Source organism: Nannospalax galili, unplaced genomic scaffold (assembly GCF_000622305.1).
Source record: "Nannospalax galili isolate Female #2095 unplaced genomic scaffold, S.galili_v1.0 scaffold1233, whole genome shotgun sequence".
Classification (NCBI taxonomy): domain Eukaryota; kingdom Metazoa; phylum Chordata; class Mammalia; order Rodentia; family Spalacidae; genus Nannospalax; species Nannospalax galili.
In genome coordinates this window covers 978,885-997,605 of record NW_008333791.1, presented here as the reverse complement: position 1 = coordinate 997,605, position 18,721 = coordinate 978,885, and the positions used below count along the sequence as shown (strand labels likewise).

General features: G+C 44.4%; 1 protein-coding gene across 6 annotated transcripts in view; it reads left to right on the top strand.

Annotated features, from left to right (window-relative positions):
• Mknk1 (MAPK interacting serine/threonine kinase 1) overlaps window positions 1-18,721 on the top strand; it is a 41,687-nt gene that overhangs the window by 17,771 nt on the left and 5,195 nt on the right. For 3 of the 6 annotated variants that reach the window (XM_008828520.3, XM_008828519.3, XM_008828522.2), the window contains exons 4-9: window positions 2,245-2,342; window positions 5,438-5,517; window positions 7,024-7,097; window positions 10,201-10,305; window positions 13,824-13,879; window positions 16,759-16,854. In XM_008828520.3, coding sequence (XP_008826742.1) covers window positions 2,245-2,342; window positions 5,438-5,517; window positions 7,024-7,097; window positions 10,201-10,305; window positions 13,824-13,879; window positions 16,759-16,854 — 509 coding nt within the window. The remainder of the gene's footprint in view (window positions 1-2,244; window positions 2,343-5,437; window positions 5,518-7,023; window positions 7,098-10,200; window positions 10,306-13,823; window positions 13,880-16,758; window positions 16,855-18,721) is intronic. The other 3 variants (XM_008828523.3, XM_008828521.3, XM_029561302.1) reach the window with 3 other exon arrangements.

Genomic DNA, 18,721 nt, shown 5'->3' with positions numbered 1-18,721 from the left:
CTTCTCCCAGCGCTTCCTAGAAGGCTGAGAGGCAGAAGAACCAGATAAAAGGAAGTGAAAATGCCAAGTCCACAACTGCAAATGACTGCAGTCTTCTCTAAGTGGAGAATTGGCCTCGCACAGTCTGCAGCTACATGTGTTGCATGTGTTTGATTCCCTTTTAAAGAGTGCATTGTAGCTAGGTGTGGTGGCCCACACCTTTACTCCCAGCAAAGGCAAGCAGATCTCTGTAAGATTGAGGCCAGCTTGGTCTACATAGTGAGTTCCAGGCCAGCTGAAGATACAGGGAGACCCTGTCTAAAAAAGAAAAGAGTGCATTGTATTCAGGGGATATGATGTTGCATTATCAGACATTTTGGATAGCCCAGGGACAAAGAACTAGGCTGGGTATTGGTGGTGTTATTTCTGGGCATGTGGTGGGAAGATGTGAATCACTGAATGTTTCTTCTAAGGAGTCAAAGGATCAGTACCCCTTTATGAATAGCATGTCCCCTTTTTGTGATTTTTCACTGTGAGACTTGAAGTAGCTTCCCCTCGTGGGCCTATTCCTTGCCTTGCATACATACCAGCAAATTGATTGTTTTATAGAATGTTCTGATAACAAGCACTTTATGTCAGGAATATTGTACTCCAACTGCCTAAGATTCTGACATATGTAAAGAGTCAGTACCAAAGTGTACACTAGAAGGGAAGCATGCCATTTAAGTACCAACAAGCATCAGTCAGCAGTATGTCATATACAGACAGCTGCAAGATCAGACCATAATAAGTGAAGAAAGTACTTAGTACAGGGGTTTGCTTGTTTTCTTTTTTTTTAAGATTTTTTTTTTTTTTGAGACAGGGTCTCCCTGTAGCCCCAGGTAGTCTGGAATTCACTATGTAGATCAGGCTAGCCTCGATCTCAAAGATACCCACCTGCCTCTAACTCACAGAGATCCACCTGCCTCTGCCTCCCAAGTGCTGGGATTAAAGGTGTGCGCCACCTCACCCGCCTACAATTAATTTTTTTTTCACTGTTATTCATGTGTATATGTGTATATGTCTATGCCATGTGTGTGAGTAGAAGCCATCAGCTCCTCTGGAGTGGAAGTTACAGATGGCTATGAGCTGCCTGACAGAGTGCTAGAAGCTAAAGTCAGGTCCTCTAGAAGAGCAGCAAGTGCTCTTTCCCCTGACCCGTCTTTCCAGCCCCTGCTTGTTTACTCTTAAACAGTAGTGTGTTTATATATGGGGACAGGGACTTGGGTATGGGTGTAGGGGGTAGGGGAGACAAAAGTCCCTGGAGTCTTGTCAGAATTCACAAACCAGTAAGTCTTTTGTTTCTTTATTGAATATATTAGAGTTTTCTGTTAACTTAGGGATAGTTCATACAACCACAGACATATCATGACTAAGAGTGAAAAGGTCACTAGGTTGCCTCAAGAGGAAAAGGCTGAAGAAGAGAGCAAGGGAGGACAAGGTCAGCTCAGGAGGGGCTATGGTGGAGCTACAGCTTCCTTTGGGAGCGGCTCGGAGCTGTGAGCTGGTCTCCTAAACATTCTTCTAACCCAGGCCTACTTCTACTCTGTTATGTCCACTCTGACTCATTACCTAGATTCTCAAGGTATTGTGTTCATCCTACTTTTATCTCTAATTCCTGTAGGTAACTTTCCGAAATTTCTGAGAAACTGTCAGTAGCCTCCATTTTGTGTACATAAAATAGACGGGCGTGTTATTCTCCTTCATATCAGCCATGCTTGGCACAGAGCATGGCACATAGTAGGTGTTTAGCAGATGAGTAAATGAATGAATGCTGTTGACTCAAATCATATCACTTCTGTGAGGATTCCTGGATTCCCCAAATGGGTTGCCCTGTTCTCTTCCACTGCTTACTCCAGCCCCCCACTCCTAACCTTTACTGGTTACTCTGGGGCTGCTATGTATGTTTTTGTCTTCCCCACTGGACTTGACTCTTAGAGGGGAGGGACTAGATTTTATGCCTCACTTTGTCCCTGTTGTAATGCCTGACATAGTAGATGCTCAGAAAATAGATGCAGTACTGAAACCCTTCCTCTGACCTCATCTCTAAAATGAGGAAAAGGTATCTGCTGGTGCTTACTTCAAAAATCAAGTTCTGGCTGACAGACAGCTGGGAGACCTTGTCACTAAGGGCCAGAGTCACCAGGGAAGCAAAGTGGCAGCAGCTCTTCCCTTCATTGCTTGCAATGAGATAACCCACCTGATTCTCACTTATTTCCCCTCTAGATGTGTACAAGCTAACCTCTGAATTGCTGGGAGAAGGGGCCTATGCCAAAGTCCAAGGTGCTGTGAGTCTGCAGACTGGCAAAGAGTATGCTGTCAAAGTGAGTGCCCAGCTGGGCCCCAGCCTCTCCTTTGAAAATTGTCACTCCTACCTAATCCCAAATAAATTATATATTCTGCAACATGGTAGCTCAAGAGGAACGGGGTAGGGGCAGGGGAAGCTGCATTCTCTGGATTCAAATCTTGATTTTTCTGCTTGTGTTGTAACCTTGAGCGAATTACTCCACTCTTCTGTCTTTCAATTTCCTCATCTGTAAAATGGATAGTATAATAATAGGACTTATGTAGAAAATTATGAAGATTAAATAAATTCATATGAGGGCTGGAGAGATGGCTCAGTGGTTAAGAGTACTGGTTGCTCTTGCAGAGGACCTGGGTTCAGTTCCCAGTACCTATATGGTAGATTAACAGCCACCTGTAACTCCAGCTCCAGGGGACCTGACGCTCTCTTCTGTCCTCCACAGGCACTGCATGACATGGGTGTACTTACATATATGTAGGCAAAGCACTCACACATATAAAAAAGTAAATAAAATTTAAAATTTAATTAACATGCATAATGTATTTACAACAATATCTGGCACATAGGAGGCTGTTTTTAATTACTGCAATAAGCAGTGTCAGAAGCTCTACCTGAATCTGTATTGAGAAACTTCTTGGCTTTAAGCAACTCACTGAACCTCCTTTCAGTCTCAGTTCCTATATTTCTAAGAGAAAATGACAATTCCTGCCCTTAACATCTGGTGAGGTGGTTACAGAGATTGAAGTAAAAATGAACTAGTAGAGATGGAAACAACCATCAAGTGTTGTCTAACCGATGCACAGTATCAGGATGGTGAAAACTAAAAACTTTGGGGCAGGAGATATGGCTTCTAGCCTCAGTGCCGCCTTTAATTAGCGGCCAACTCTGGAGTGACTCACTTTACCACTCTGTGTGTACTTTAACCTCTCCATGTGGAAGAAGGGTTGGAGGTAGAGATGTGGTTCTCAAAGTGAGACCCCTGGACCAGCAACGCCAGTATCCTCTGGAAAGTATGAGAAATACCTATGATCTGGTTCTACCCTAGACCTACTACTTTAGAAACCAGGGCTGATGCATTCAGTAGTATGAATGTCAGCAGACTGTCCAGCTGAGTATGATCCTCAGTTCAGTTTGAGAACCCTGGAGGAGGACAAGTTTAAACTGCAGTGGGTGAGGATCAGCCAGGGAGCTAAGAGCATCTCAGTGTAGGAGAAAGTCTAAAGCTATACCTTCAACCAAAGTGACCCAGTGATTCTGAGACTCACTATTTGAGGACCACTGAGCTCTAGAGTGTTGCCAAATCTGGGGCAGGGGAAGAGAAGTAGGTTAAGCTTATTTCAGATCAGTACCCTGATCCATCAGGTCTGAGCATTGCCTACTTCTGGGCAGCCCTGCTGAACTGGTTCTGAAAGAAACATTCCAACCAACTCTCTGAAATCCTAGTTGTGGATTATAAAAAACATTTCTGCTAAATCTTCTGGCTGGGGTGTTGCTTCACATGATATCAAAAGAGCTGCCTCCATTCCTTTTTGGAACCAGGTCATTATAAGTTAAAAAGAATTTTAATATGCATAAGAGTAGTAAAAACTGCAAATGTAAATTGATTTCCAAAGGAAGCTATATTGATGAATGATAAATGGCAGGTCTATTTCTTCCAGGGTGAATCACAGGAGAAAAGCATGGCCCTCTGCTGCATTTCCCTTGGCAACTTTGGGCAGTACCAGCCCTGGTTTTGCAGATCATTGGTATCAGCAGTTCTGCCCTTATCTCCTGTCACCCTGACTCTCCAAAAGCTCCCCAGAGTCAAGCTAGATTTCCCAGCATAGCTCCCTAAGACATGATTTACTACTGCCTTCCCTCCAGGATCTAACCAATGACGCACAGAGCTGGCATGGGATGTCCAGAAAATATGGTCCAGATTTCTTCTAAGCTCCCCAAGTAGGTTTCCATGTTCTATGTCCCATCTCTAGTGGTCAGAACCCATTAGTTATCTCCTTTGAGAGAAGTCTGCTATTGCTCAAAAGCCTGCCTGCTAGAAAGTTGTCCCTAACTTTGACCTTCCCTGTGTGATGAATGAGGCTGAATGAATAGCTTAGAGTCAAATAGCTTCTGTCCCCTATCACTGCACCTTCCTGACTGCTCAAAGATGGGTCCACAATGATTTACTAATAGGTATGACTTATCTACAAATTACAGTTGTTCATGCATGTGTATGATACAGCATATTAGAGTTGTTTAAAGTGTTGTACCAAGCAGTTAGAAGGAAGAGGCAGGACATTCCCATCTGAGCTATGAAGAGGAACTAGCTTTGTGGAAGGCTCGCCTGCAGGTTTTGTTTGCAATGGTCCAGAGAGCCTTTCAGAGCCAACCAAACCCCATACAACCCCCAGCTGAGTAGACCCATGTGTACGTGCAGTCAGGACTTGCTAAGCAGCTCCAGGTGGAAATGTGGCAGGAGCATCCCACAGTAGGGGAGGAGAAATGAAATCTCTGGGTGCTGGATGATGCTGTCTAGCCTGGCAGCGAGTGTGGGACAGCAGTGGTTGGGAGTAGACAGAAGACACATCTTCCGGTCTTTTGACACTGCTATGAGGGTTGACCAACAGTGAGTAGTGTCTAAATTACTTAACACAGGGCCTGCCAAAGAGTAAAGTCCTAGAAGAGGAAGTGTTTTCTTCTACCTGGGGGAGTTGCAGAGTGGCATCTGAGCTGGACCAGGAGTCTTTGGTTCCTCCTCACCATGTCCTCTCTCAGCCTTGCCCTTCCTCCATCTCTGGAAAAGTCTGAAGTACCTGCCCTTCAGGATTAGGAGCCAGTATAAATTGTTCATTGTCTCCCTGGTTACCTCAGTCTCCCCTGCATAGCTGGAGACAGCAGCTTTGCAGACTTCCTCAGTGCTGTACAGAGCTGACCAGCCTAAACTAGACTGGAAGCTTGGGCTGGTGTCTTGCTTCCCTGACAGAGTCATAGTGCCTGTGTCACCAAGGCCCACTTCATACTCTTGCTAGAAAGTCAATTTGGTGACTGGGTCTAGCCTTGCCTTCTCCCAGGAGTTCTAGCTGAGGATCTGTCTGAGGTCAGGTAGTGTACATGACAATCTTATTCTTCCCACAGATCATCGAAAAACAAGCAGGGCACAGTCGGAGTCGAGTATTCCGAGAGGTGGAGACGCTCTATCAGTGTCAAGGCAACAAGTGAGTGTGTCATGTGGGTGACTTGCTGCTTCTCTGGGGGTTGCTTGGCCACAGAAAGGATTATTTCTTACCATACCCTGATTCCAGCACTTCACTGTCCCTGTTTCCCCACAATTGCATGTTAACGCCTAGTTTACAGTGGGAGAGAAGGAGAGAAAGAGGAGGGAGAGGGAATAGCAATAGCCCCAAGAAGCCATCTTCTCTTTTGGCTGAAATACTGTGACAGCAGTCAGCAAGGGAGAAGAGTGGGCACTCCAAATCAGTGGCTATTTGGGGAAGAAATGGGGTTTCATTTCTTCAAGTGTCTGTGGACACTGAGCCAGCCTAGTGTTTCATGGTCAAAATCTTTAGGGCTGCGTTAATACAGACACAAGACTAGTGACTACTGTTTCCTGTTTGCACTGTAAGATACCATTAAAGGTGCTAAAGCTGGGGCCAGCACTCCTTGCCTGATATCTGGGCCATGGTAACCTCTAGCCCTGTGTTACACAGTTCCAAATGAGTGGCCCTCCCACTGTGGCCTTAAATCAGGGTCACCTCCAAGATTTGCTCCCCACCCCCCTTGGCAGGGTCAGCAGGGAACCAGTAGCCTGGTATTGATGGCTTTGTCATTAAGCTTGGAGGATGGGGGCTGCTGTTGATTTAACTCCAGGCACAGCCTCTACAATCTTCTTTTAAATTAGGCCATTTTGGCCATCTTATTTGGACGTCTTCACGCTAGTAAAAGCCTGGTATCTCCCCAAGTGGTCAGCATTTTTTTATGAGGGACAGATTTTTATTTTCAGCCCTGCAGCTTCTTAGTTCAGTATTAGAGACTCTACTTGGTTTATTTCATTCTTTCAAAGAAAAAAACCCCCAACCCCTCCAATATCCAGGCTGGTGGCTTCCCTACTGAGTTACAAGACGACCTTGTTGGCAGAGTACTGCAACACCCGGGCAGACAGAGAGTGCTCACCGGGGAAGGCCACAAGTGCTACAGTGGCCAGGAACGCGGCCGTTTCATTAAGCAGCGCTTAGCAGTTAGGGTCTAGCAGTGCCCACGTTAGGCCCCAAGTCTATTTGACAGATGTTTCCATTTTCTCCAGGCAATGTAAATACTGCCCCATGATTTATGGGCAAGAGGGAGGGCAAGTAATTATTTGCTGCTTGCCTCCAGGACACACACCTACTATTCAGCGTTATTAGCCGCAATTGCTTCCAGTCGGCTGCAGATTTTATTCAGTTTAATGTGACCGGGACTTTTTTATAACTCTACCTAGTGGGTTTTAGGGTTGGGGTTTGACAGCATAGACTTGGTGAAAACACCAGAGACTAAATATTATGGAAAGATAAGGTGACCTGAATCTTGCTAACACCATTGGCTGCTTCTCAAACATGAGTCTTTAATAAGCATTCTGATTTCAACTTGATTTCTTCCCCACTGCAGGCATTGCATATTTGTTCATTGTATATTTATAAGTGGACTTTAACATATACTAACCCCTCTTTCCTTCTATATTTTTTAAGGAACATTTTGGAGCTGATTGAGTTCTTTGAAGATGACACAAGGTTTTACTTGGTCTTTGAGAAATTGCAAGGAGGTACTTGTTGTTGAGTATGTGTTTGGACTTTGGATTAAGACCCAGGGTGGTGATCATCCATCATGAATCCCAGAGACTTCTAAAATGAGTCAAGCTAATAAAAAGGATGAAGGACTTAAAAACTGCCCTTGGTTTGGGAGAAGGGAGGCCGGAGGGAAGGATGGTAATTAGCATTTTGCAGAGCTTAGAATGTCACCTGTGTGGGCAGTCTGTAAATGCCTTTTCATTATAATAGGAGTCATATATAGATACTGTTTGTGATCAATTTATCAGTCCCCTGTTTTGACACATTCACTATTTAACTAAATTAATTATGAGGTGGGAGCTTTGGCATACATTGTGAAGTCTAGAAAGACTCAAAGAGGAGATGAGGGCCCCATTGTTTGGAACACAGATTCAGGATACAGGGGAGGCGGAGAACTCGCCACCCTTCAGGTGGAAGGATGCTACTTGTCTGCCACCATACTTCAGTCTCTCACATGTGCATCACTGGAATGTACATTTAAGTTGCTTTTAAACAACACTTCTCCTCCTCTTTCCTCACCCAGCCCTAGGACACAATTGCAAGGTGAAGGTTACAGGAATGTGTGGAGCTGAATGGAATGCTACATAGTGGGCTTGGTGGTCAAGGGAAAATGCTTTTAGAAGCCAACAAAGCTAAGTTTAAATCACAGGCATGTGACCTTGGGAGCATCACTTAGTGGTTTCCAAATAGTATTCTCGACTGTGAAGTAGGGCTGGTTTTTTTTTTTTTGGCTTTTTTTTGAGACAGGGTCTCCCTGTAGTCCCAGCCAACCTGAATTCACTGTGTAGACCAGGCTGGCCTTGAACTCACGAGGATCCGCCTGCCTCTGCCTCCCAAGTGCTGGGATTAAAGGCATGCACTACCATGCCCGGCTAATAGTAGGGCTATTTTTTAAAAAATATTTTTAATTTATTATTTTATCTCATGTGTATGAAGTGCACCTGTGTCATGAAGTGCCCGTAGAGGTCAGAAGAGGGTGTCAGATCGCCTGGAACTGGAGTTACAGATGGTTGTTAGCTGCCATGTGGGTGCTGAGAATCAAACCCAGGTCCTCTGGAAGAGCAGCCAGTGCTCTTAACTGATGAACCATCTCTCCAATGGCTAAAGTGGGGCTATTGACAATACCTACCTGGACATTGCCATGACGACTAAAAGAGATAGTGCTTGTGAAATGCTTAGGACTGTGTTGGCAGGCACAAAGGGTTCAATAAATGCTGGCTATTAGTAAAACCACTGACTATGCTGAAGACTGTCTAAAAAGAGTGTAGACTGCTGTTCTCTGCCTTCCTTTCTAAACCTTTTTTTTATGTGTATGCGTGTATTTTTTTTATGTGTATACATGTAGGTAAGTGCACCTGTGTTGTACAATGCCCTCGGAGGTCAGAAGGGGCTGTCAGATCCCCTAGGACTGGAGTTACGGACAGTTGTTAGCTGCCATGTTGGTGCTAGGATTCAAACCTTTCTGCAAGAACAACCAGTGTTCTTAACCGCTGAGCCATCTCCAGCCCCATCTGCCTTCCTTTTTAAAAGAAATTTAGAAACAAGAGGCTCACTACGTCAGGGCAAAACAAACAAACAAAAAAAGATAAGTAAGCATGGCCCATTTTTAGGACAGAAATGATACCTTCAGCCCAGAAATATTGACTTCTAGTCATGAGTATAGGCTGTGAATTCCATGTTGGGAATTCCAGGTACAGCTAGCGTCTTCTGTAACCTTATCACTTAGGGTCCTCTGTAGCTCTAGTGAAGAAGATGCAGGTTGGCTCAACACAGTCCATCCTCCTAGCAGCTGGATCACAGTCCTGCTGGGAGGAAATGTGCAGAGGCTCTGTAGCTGGACTTACTGGCAAAAGTCATGGCTCTACCACTTGCAAGTCTTTGGCAAGTTGCTTAACCATTTTTGGCATGAAGTTGCCCATTCATAAAGTGGTGGTAGCTATCCTATCCATTTGGGGCATTTGCATTGAGGTAATATTTTTAAAGAGCATTGAATAGTTCCTAGCACATAGTACTCAATAAATATTAGTCATTGCCAACAAAATTAATAATAACAAGAAAGTTCAGAAGGAAAAGCAATCCTGTCTTGTTCAAATCTCTAGCCCCCAGACCTTAACATATGCAATGAGGGTGGGGCGAATCTACTAGAAGCCGTGTGTTCTTGTTTGGATCTGAGTTCAAGTGGAGAAGAGGGAGTGTCCCAAGGCCCCCACAGTCCTATGTGTGTTCACTTCTAGCTCCTTTAGATTTCAGAAGCCATGTCTGCTTCAGTGGCATTAGTATCCTTTTGCCACGTATGTAATTTTTCTCTGCTATATCTGAACGCCTCATGGATAGGCATAGAAGACAGTCTGGTTCAGCAGAAATGCACTGATCCTTCTGTGCCAAGTATCACACTTGAAAATAACTATAAACAAAAAACAAAACAAAAGCCAATATGGCAGTGTGTGCCTTTAATCCCAGCACTCAGAGGGCAAAGATAGGAAGATCTCTGAGATCAAGACCAGCCTGGTCTACATAGGGAGTTACAGGCCAGCTAGACCTACAGGGAAACTGTGTCTCAAAAAAACAAACAAAAAATCCAAGTACCACTCTTGGTGCTGGACATTTAGCCATGTGTCCCCACCCCAAACTTGTTCTTTAAGAAGTTACTTTTACAGGGCTGGAGAGATGGCTCAGCGGTTATGAACACTGACTGTTCTTGCCGAAGACCCAGGTTCAAATCCCAGCACCCACATGGCAGCTAACAACTGTCTGTAACTCCAGTTCCAGGGGATCCGACAGCCTCTTCTGTCCTCCATTGGCATTGCAGGACATGGGTACACTTACCTACATGCAGGCATAACACTCATACACGTAAAATAAAAATAATTTTTTTTAAAAAAGTTACTTTTACTAGCTGGGCATGGTGGTGCACACTTTTAAACCCAGCATTTGGGAGAGGCCAGGGCAGGTGGATCTCTGAGCTCAAGGCCAACCTGGTCTACATAGTGAATTCCCAGTCAGCTGGGGCTACAAAAAAAGTAGTTACTCTTACTAGAGCCCGCAAAGGCATTCTTCCTTGTTCCCTCTGATCCCCAGGCTCCATCCTAGCACACATCCAGAAACGGAAGCACTTCAATGAGCTAGAAGCCAGCAGAGTGGTGCAGGACGTTGCCACTGCCCTTGACTTCCTACATACTAAAGGTGATCGAAGCCTCTACCTCGGGTGGGCGGGTTGAGCTCAGTCAGCTTCTGGGTACCAAGGAAGTGAGCACAGGCCTAGCAGGGGAGCCTGTCCAAGAGATGGTACAGCTGGCACCTTAAGATTCAAACATGTCCACTCTGGAAGGGGAGATGGGGCAGCCCAGCATGGCTCCTAGGCTTCTGTGGAAGGTGGGAATATAGTGGAGTGGTTAAGCAAGATCAGGATACAGGAAAGAGAGGGAGGGAAAAGACTGGATTTCACACTGACAGAAGTCTGTGTGAGTTTGTGCACTGTGACCCTGAACCACACTCCCTTTCTTTTCTTTGTTGGTGAGCCAGAGCCTAGTGGCTAAGCCATCTTTTCAGCTCTCCTTTTCTTTTCTTTTCTTGCTGAAGAATGCAAAACTCATCAATGATAGGCCCACTTTGGTGTGAATATTTTGTGTTTTGGTTTTGGGGGATTTTGGTTTGCTTGTTTTTGGTTTTGTTCCTTTTGGTCTTTTTGAGACAGGGTCTCCCTGGAGTCCCAGCTGGCCTGGAATTCACTATGTAGACCAGGCTGGCCTTAAACTCACAGAGATCCGCCTGCCTCTGCCTCCCGAGTGCTGGGATTAAAGGCATGCACCACCATACTCACCAGCACACTCACCACCACGCTTAGCTAAAAGGGCCTTTTTCTGTCATTAATTGCACTTCAGTTTGCATTCCCTTTCTTAGGACTAATAACTTAAGAACTTTTGTAGTGAATTAAGTCTTTCTGCAAATAAGTATTTTTATATTTCTATAAATCTGTTAAGACTATTACATACATTTTAAAGATTATTTTTAGTTATGTGTGTTTGTGTGTGTATGTATGTGCACATGTATGCAGGTGCCCATGGAGGCCAGAGGCATCATATTCCCCTGGAACTAGAGTTATAGGGGGATGTGAGCTGCCCAGTATAGGTGCTAGGAACTGAACTTGGGTCCCCTCCACAAGAGCAGTATGCATTCTTAACCACTGAGCCATCGCTCTAGCCCCCATACATTTTTTTAAATGGCTTCACCTTTTTTTCCATCCATTGGTTCTCTTGGTAGTGGTACCTACTCATAACGTTATGGTGACAGGATAGATGACATTGTACTTTACACATCTCACTTGCTATGTGCTGAGTACTGTTGGATGAATTCATTTGTGTACTTGTGCATCTTCTGTATGCCTTCTGTGCATGCAAGCACATGTGCACATCAAAAACTATGCCCATCTATAGTGATGGGGCCATAATGCATCATGTATGCACAATATATACAGAAGATGCACACAACTACATAAATGAATCCATATATTATAAAGACTCAGAACAGTGCCTCTACTATATATACAGTCCCTGGCACATAGTAGTCCTTAGTAAAATGGAACTGCCTCTCCCACTAGACATAAAGTATTTTTATTTCTAAAATTACTTCCCTTAAAGTAAAGCATTGTGCCTGGTGGCAGGAGGGTGGAGGTGGAGCAAATAATTTGTGACTTCACTCCACTCCCTTTACAACTGTTGCTATGAGTGGCTTAGGACCAACTGTAGACGTGCCATACACGCAGCCCAGTTTTTGCCAGCAATATAGCACAGCCAAGTATGGCAGGTATGTGGAGGTTCCAGATCATTGGCTCCTCCTGGTTCCCTCCACTGGCTTAAAGTGATCTGCAAACCCCTAGTATCCATGCTGGGGCCCTGACTTTGCACCTGGGCCGAACATTCCTAGGGGGAGGTGTCTGTACTTTTCACAGCATGATGAATGGAAGCAGTTCTGTTTCTGAAAGCTGGGATGCATGTAGGTAACACCTGCTTGACAAAGATTTACAACTGCTCCCCAAGCTGCTTCTGTAGATGGCAAAACTGGGTCATGCTTTTCACAAGAGCCATACGTTGGAGGAGGGGTAAAAGTGGTTTTATTTTTTATTTATTTATTTACGAGAATGCACCAGAGGGAACGGAGGCCAGTGGTATCTTAGGAGTTCTGAAGTGCTTGTTACTACCATCTAGCTGGCCTGCTGCCCATGTGACTAAAAGTTGGAAAGGATGAAAAACGATTTCCAGCTGAACTTGGCTGCTTTCTAAATAACTTCACGCTGGGAAGATGAATTAGGCAAGAATGGGTCAGCCCTGAAACAAGTTCCCTACTTTTAAATACTGGACACACTGCAACTTAACCTCTGGGAAATGAACCAGAGCTGCTCGATGGCTAGTGCGCTCACTCAGGCAGGCCCATTATTACAGCCTGGCTCCCTGAGTTCTCAGGCTGAGGCACAAATGGGCCACAGGCACCTATTTGGAGAGTAAGGCTCCGTGTGCGGCTCATGATCTTCTGTGGGAGCACTTGCCATAATGGAAAATATCCTTCACTTTTAGTGCAGTGAGCAGTAGCCTGACTCAATTTGTGCAGGCTGGGCTGAGTTGCTCTGGGTTCTCATTCAATTAGGTGACTGATGAAGTTACTTAGCCTGCTGAAGGTCAGCTTTTTCTTCTCTGGTGAAGTGCCTCCAAAGGCTAGGGCCTTGGCCTTTTAGTAGGGAATTGGAGGACTACCTGAGAAGTTGATCATCCAGGGAGTTTAAGTGAGGCAGATTCACATTCCCCACTACTCTGAGTCTTCAGCTGAAACCTAGGCCTTTGAAGCAGTAGCTGTATGACTCTTTCACCCTTCCAGGCCTTACATCTCGGTGCTATGTGTGCTGTGGAAGGAAAGAGAGGAGAGTTCTGTGTCCTCTGCCTGTGCACCATGGCCCCATTTGTTGGTTCTTTGTCCCTCTCTGTGATTAGAAGATGGTTTTTCCCAGGCATGTTCTTGGCCAGATCAACAAACTTTAATCCCTTGTGGGGTCAGTTGCCATCTGCAGTCCTCTTCAGGAGATCTGGCCAGAATGCTGGGGTGTCTTCTCTGGAGAGCAGCATCCTTGGGTCAAAGCTTTACTGCAGGCAGGGTTGCCACAGACATGCCTAGCAGGTAAGAAGGGAATCCAAGAAGCTTTGGGAGAGTTGCTTCCTAACACTTGTCCTCTGAGCATTCCAGGAGTCACACTGGAAGAACCTTTTTTTTTTTTTTTTTTTTAAATCAGTTACACAAGAAGAAATGAGGTAGAGCAGTCTAAGCCCCTGAGATGCTCTTAAACAAGTCACTAATTATTTCTGCATTGCTGTTGCAAGCCATGTACTCGCAGCACTCTCTGCCTTGCTTTGTATTGGATGGCACAGGAAGAATTCTTGGTTGTCTCTGCAGTGCTGAAAGAGGGCTGCCTGGGAGTCACTTAGCCCTTTTTATCCCTGCCAGACTTGTAAAGCCTCCCCTTCAGAAGAACTAGAATCCACTGTGCTTTTAGTTTGTGTCTCTGATTACTTCTGCCTTCTGCAGCTCGTTGATTTTTTAATGTACCATAATTGGGAATTAATCTGGGAACAACAGCATTTGGAAAAAGTTAATTGTGTGTGGAATGTTTGATAATTATGTGCGTATGTTAACCCTTTCTTTGTCTGTCATTTCAGGCATTGCTCACCGTGATCTGAAGCCAGAAAATATACTGTGTGAATCTCCAGAAAAGGTATTTGGGGCCTGATTTGAGATGTTATAGTTCTTACAAATTCTGCGTTTGTTAAACGGGATTGGTAGTACCAGTTTCCTACATGCGTGTGCATAGATGTGCTTATGTAAGAGCATTGTGTCTTAGTGCAGATGTCATAGTCCCTACCTAAGGAATGGCTGGGAGTGAACGTATGAATCAGTCCATATATTGGCTCAAGTAAGGTTTGGTGACTTCCTGTCAGTGATTCTGGCATACAGCTTCATAATGTGTCATTATTATGATTATTAATAATAATTACAGTTAACATTTCAAGTACTCACATTATGCCAGGCATTTATTTAGTATTTTTTTTAAAAATCTTAAGATAAGCCAGGCGTGGTGGCGCACACCTTTAATCCCAGCACTTGGGAGGCAGAGGCAGGTGGTTCTTTGTGAGTTCGAGGCCAGCCTGGTCTACATAGTGAGTTCCAGGACAGCTGGGGCTACAGGGAGACACTGTCTCAAAAAAGACCAAAAAAAAAAAAAAAGAAAAATCTTAAGATAAATACTAGTAAAAGACAAAGATAGATACTACTATTATCTTCATTTTATGGATGAGGAAACTGGAGTTCAGCGAGATTAAGAAACTTACACAAAGTCATTCAGTTGGTAGGTAGAACAACCTAGACTAAAACTAAGGTAACCTGGCCTTGGAGCCCCATGGGTGCTCAGAACATCCCATTAGATATTTTCAGGTGCATTGCTTGATATTTGTCTCCATGGTACCTTTGTTGCTCCTTTTTTATGTTGAAAAAACTAAAATTAAGAGAGGATAACTGTCAAAAGGCATTATCAAGAAACTGCAAAGGGGCTGGAGAGATGGCTTAGTGGTTAAGAGCACTGACTGCTCTTGCAGAGGACCTGGGTTCGATTCAGCACCCACATGGCAGCTACGAACCATCCTTAACTCCAGTTCCAGGGGAATCCGAAGCCCTCTTCTGACCTCCGCGGCATTGCACAACACAGGTGCACTCACATACATGCAGGCAATACACTCATACACATGAAGTAAAAATGATAAATAAAATATTTTTAAAAAAACTGCAAAGAAGGCTGAGCATGGTGGTGCATGCCTCTAATCCCAGCACTTGGGAGGCAGAGGTAGGTGGATCTCTGAGATTAAGGCCAGCCTGATCAACATAGTGACTTCCAAGCCAGCTGGGAGCTACAGGGAGACCCTGTCTCAAAAAAATAAACAAAAAAAAAAAAAGAAAAGAAAAAGTAAACTGAAAAGATAACTTACATAATGGAAGAAAAAATATTTGAAAATCATATATCTAAAAATGGTTTAATGTCCAATATATAAAGGCCTCTTAAAATTCAACAACAAAATATAATTCAATTTTAAGATGATCAAAGAACTTAAAGAGGCATTCCCTCAAAGATGACATATAGATGGGTGCTAACAAGCACGTGGAAAGATATGTAGCATCCTTGGTCATTGGGGAACTGCAAATCAAAGCCACAGTGAAACATTACCACAGACCTACAAGTCTGGATATTAGATAGATAGATAGATAGATAGATAGATAGATAGATAGAAGATGGATGGATAGATTGATTGATAGATGATGGATGGATAGAGAGAGAGAGAGAGGTGGTGCTGTGGAATGTGGGAAACAGATTGAGAGGTCCTCTCTAGGCTGAGAATAGAAATACCATATAACCCAGCAATTCTAGGTATGTGCCTAGAAGAATTTAAAACAAAGACTGAAACAGATAATCTGCATGATAGCATTATTCATAGTAGCCACAAGTGGAAACAACCCACGTGTCTGTCAGTAGATGAATTGATAAACAAAATGTGATCTCCATAGAAAAGAGTTATTCAGCCCTAACACAGAATGAGGTTCTAATACATGCTATAACATACATGAACCTTGAACACATTTATGCTAAGTGAGCCAGAAACACAAGACAAATCTTGCATGTTCCACTTACATGAAATACCTGAAACAGGCCAATCAGTAAAGTCAGAAGTAGGTTAGAGTTGCTTGCCTGAGCTAGGGATTAGAAATGGGCAGTAACTGCTGGAGTTTAGTTCCTGTTTGGAGGAATTGAAAAGATTTTGGAAACTAATGGTGGTAACAGTGTATGTAAGTAATGCCACTGAGTTGTGCATTTAAGAATGGCTAAAACAGCCTGGCGTGGCGGTGCACACCTTTAATCCCAGCACTATAAGATCAAGGCCAACCTGGTCTACATAGTGCATTCCAGGCCAACCAGGATGACACGGTGAGATCCTATCTCAAAAACAAATAGCAACAACAAATAACAGCTAAAATGACATATTTTATGGCTTTAATCTTTTTTAAAAATATTTTTATTATTTTTATTTTATGTGCATGAGTGTATTGCCTGCATGTATGTGAGTGCACCCATGTCGTGCAATGCCACAGAGGTCAGAAGGGGGCTTTGGATTCCCCTGGAACTGGAGTTAAGGACTATTTGTAGCCACCATGTGGGTGCTGGGAATCAAACCCGGGTCCTCTGCAAGAGCAGTCAGTACTCTTAACCACTGAGCCATCTCTCCAGCCCCAATGGCTTTAATCTTATCACAATGAAAGAGTAAGAAGCCAAGTGAAAAAGGAAAGAAGAAAGAGGGGGAAAAGAGAGAGAGAAGGGATCACAGCACACTAACGCCATCTAGTTCGGTCATTTTTCCCTTAGGAAATAAGAAAGGAAGGAGAGGAAGAGCAGAATCCTCAGGTGGCTCCTCGTTAGCTCAAGAACAGTAAATATGGCCTGGTAGATAGAACAGGCTGCACTTGACAACCATTCCTGTGCTGGTCACTCTGGTCTCCCCATGCCCTCCAGCTTCTTGTAACTGTGGCCTCTGCATTCTAATCTCTTTGCAGGTATCTCCAGTGAAAATCTGTGACTTTGACTTGGGCAGTGGGGTGAAATTGAACAACTCCTGCATACCCATAACCACACCAGAACTGACCACTCCAGTATGTATGGCTTAGTACCCTGTGCCCTTCTGGCAAAGCTGCTTTGTGTATGAAGTGTTGGAAGCCATGGCAGAGGGCTGAGGAAGGAAACCCTGTGTAACACTTCTCAGGCCTGAGTGGTCCTGTGGTTCTTAAACCCATTCCAACCCAGTTGCTACTACAACTGCCACTAGACCCATTTGGGATGGGTCCCTTCTGCCAAAAAAGAGATTGCCTCTAGCATAGGCTGCATCCTGTCCCAGATGAAAACAGACACACTGTGCAGCCCTGCCCTATGAGATGTAGAGCCCTGTGAGTCCTTTCTCTCTGCTGAAGTCTGTCTGTCCCCTTTGTGGTAGAGGATGGGAGCAATCCTCCCCATCCAGGAAAGTGGAGCGTGTTTCTCTCCCTGTGGCAAAACTGTGAGGTCCATGGCCACAGGCACAGAGGACCACTCGTTCTCCTATTTCACATCTCACATGTCAGATGATAGTGCTGGGAGCTGCTTCTCCCGAAGACATCATTTATTCATACTTAGTACACTGTAATTAGGATGATTCTTTTGAGATTTGCATGCTTCATCCGTGAATTTTCCTAATAGCCTTTTTAAAAGACATGCCTTTAGGATCTCTGTGAGTTCAAGGCCAGCCTGGCCTACATATTAGGAATATTTCTATATTAGCATCTAATGCACAGGGCTACCTTGTTCTCAAAGTCATTAACTCTAATTGCTAATAATAAAAAAAAAAGTATCTGTTCTTGAGAACATTCACCATCTTCTAATCGAATTAGTTTTAGGAGGTAGGAGTGGGTGAGCGTGACATAAGAGGAAAGCAGAAAACATGCTTTAGTCCTCTAAATCATGTGCAAAGACTGGGGAGGGACCCTGGTCTGAGACTACCACAGCCATGTCACTGCCCCACCCTGAGACTTGCCATTCTGAAAGGCAAGGACGTTGGGCTTGTTGTCAGAGCTCTTCAATATTTGATGGCCTCTGGCTTCTGTGTTCCAAGCTAGTAGGGAGCTAGGCAAGGGTCACTTTTAAAAGCCCCTGCTAGATAGAGCCAAATCTCCACAGATCCTGCTCCCAAACTATGTTCTTTTTTTTTTTTTTAATCCTAACAAGCTTTTTGGACTTACTAACAGTGCATAGGGTGGGGGTTTATTTACAGAAGAATGGGAGCCCTCCCCCCAATTTATGGCTGTGCTGGAAAGTTCACACTCAAATATAGGTCCTGTGACTTCCCAACAGCCGCACAAAATGGCAAGAGGTGCCTCATGGTGTTCTCGGCTTATATTGCCCCTCCCCCACATGTAGCTACTGATTGGGTAGGAGGAGTAACTGACTCCCCCCTTGACTCCTTGATGAGCATGGGAAGGTGTGACTATAGCTTGCCAGCATAGTGGTCTGAGGACACCTCCAGGTAACAATTCACTCCTTCCTCCAGCTGTTCCAGGTAGCCTGGAACTCACTATGTAGACCAGGCTGGCCCTGAACTCACAGATATCTGCCTGCCTCTGTCTCCCAAGTGCTGGGACTACAGGCGTGCACCACCACGCCCGGCTGGCTCTTACATTCTTTTTGCCAACCTCTTCCACAAAAGTCTCTGAACCTTGGAGGGGGTGGTAGGTATGGGATGGTCTTCCTTCCATTGTGGCAAGGCACTGAACTTTCAGGTCTCTGCATCATCAGTTTTCCATGGGCTGTTGGCCCATTTCCGTGGGATTCCATCTACTATAAAAACAAACAGCAAAAAGCAAGAACATCTAAACAATGGCTACTATAATAACTTAACCTATGGGCGTTAACAAATGGCAAGCCACATTCTTAACAGTTAAGTCTACACATGTAGAGGTCTGTTTACAGAGAACTGAGGTAGGAGGAGCT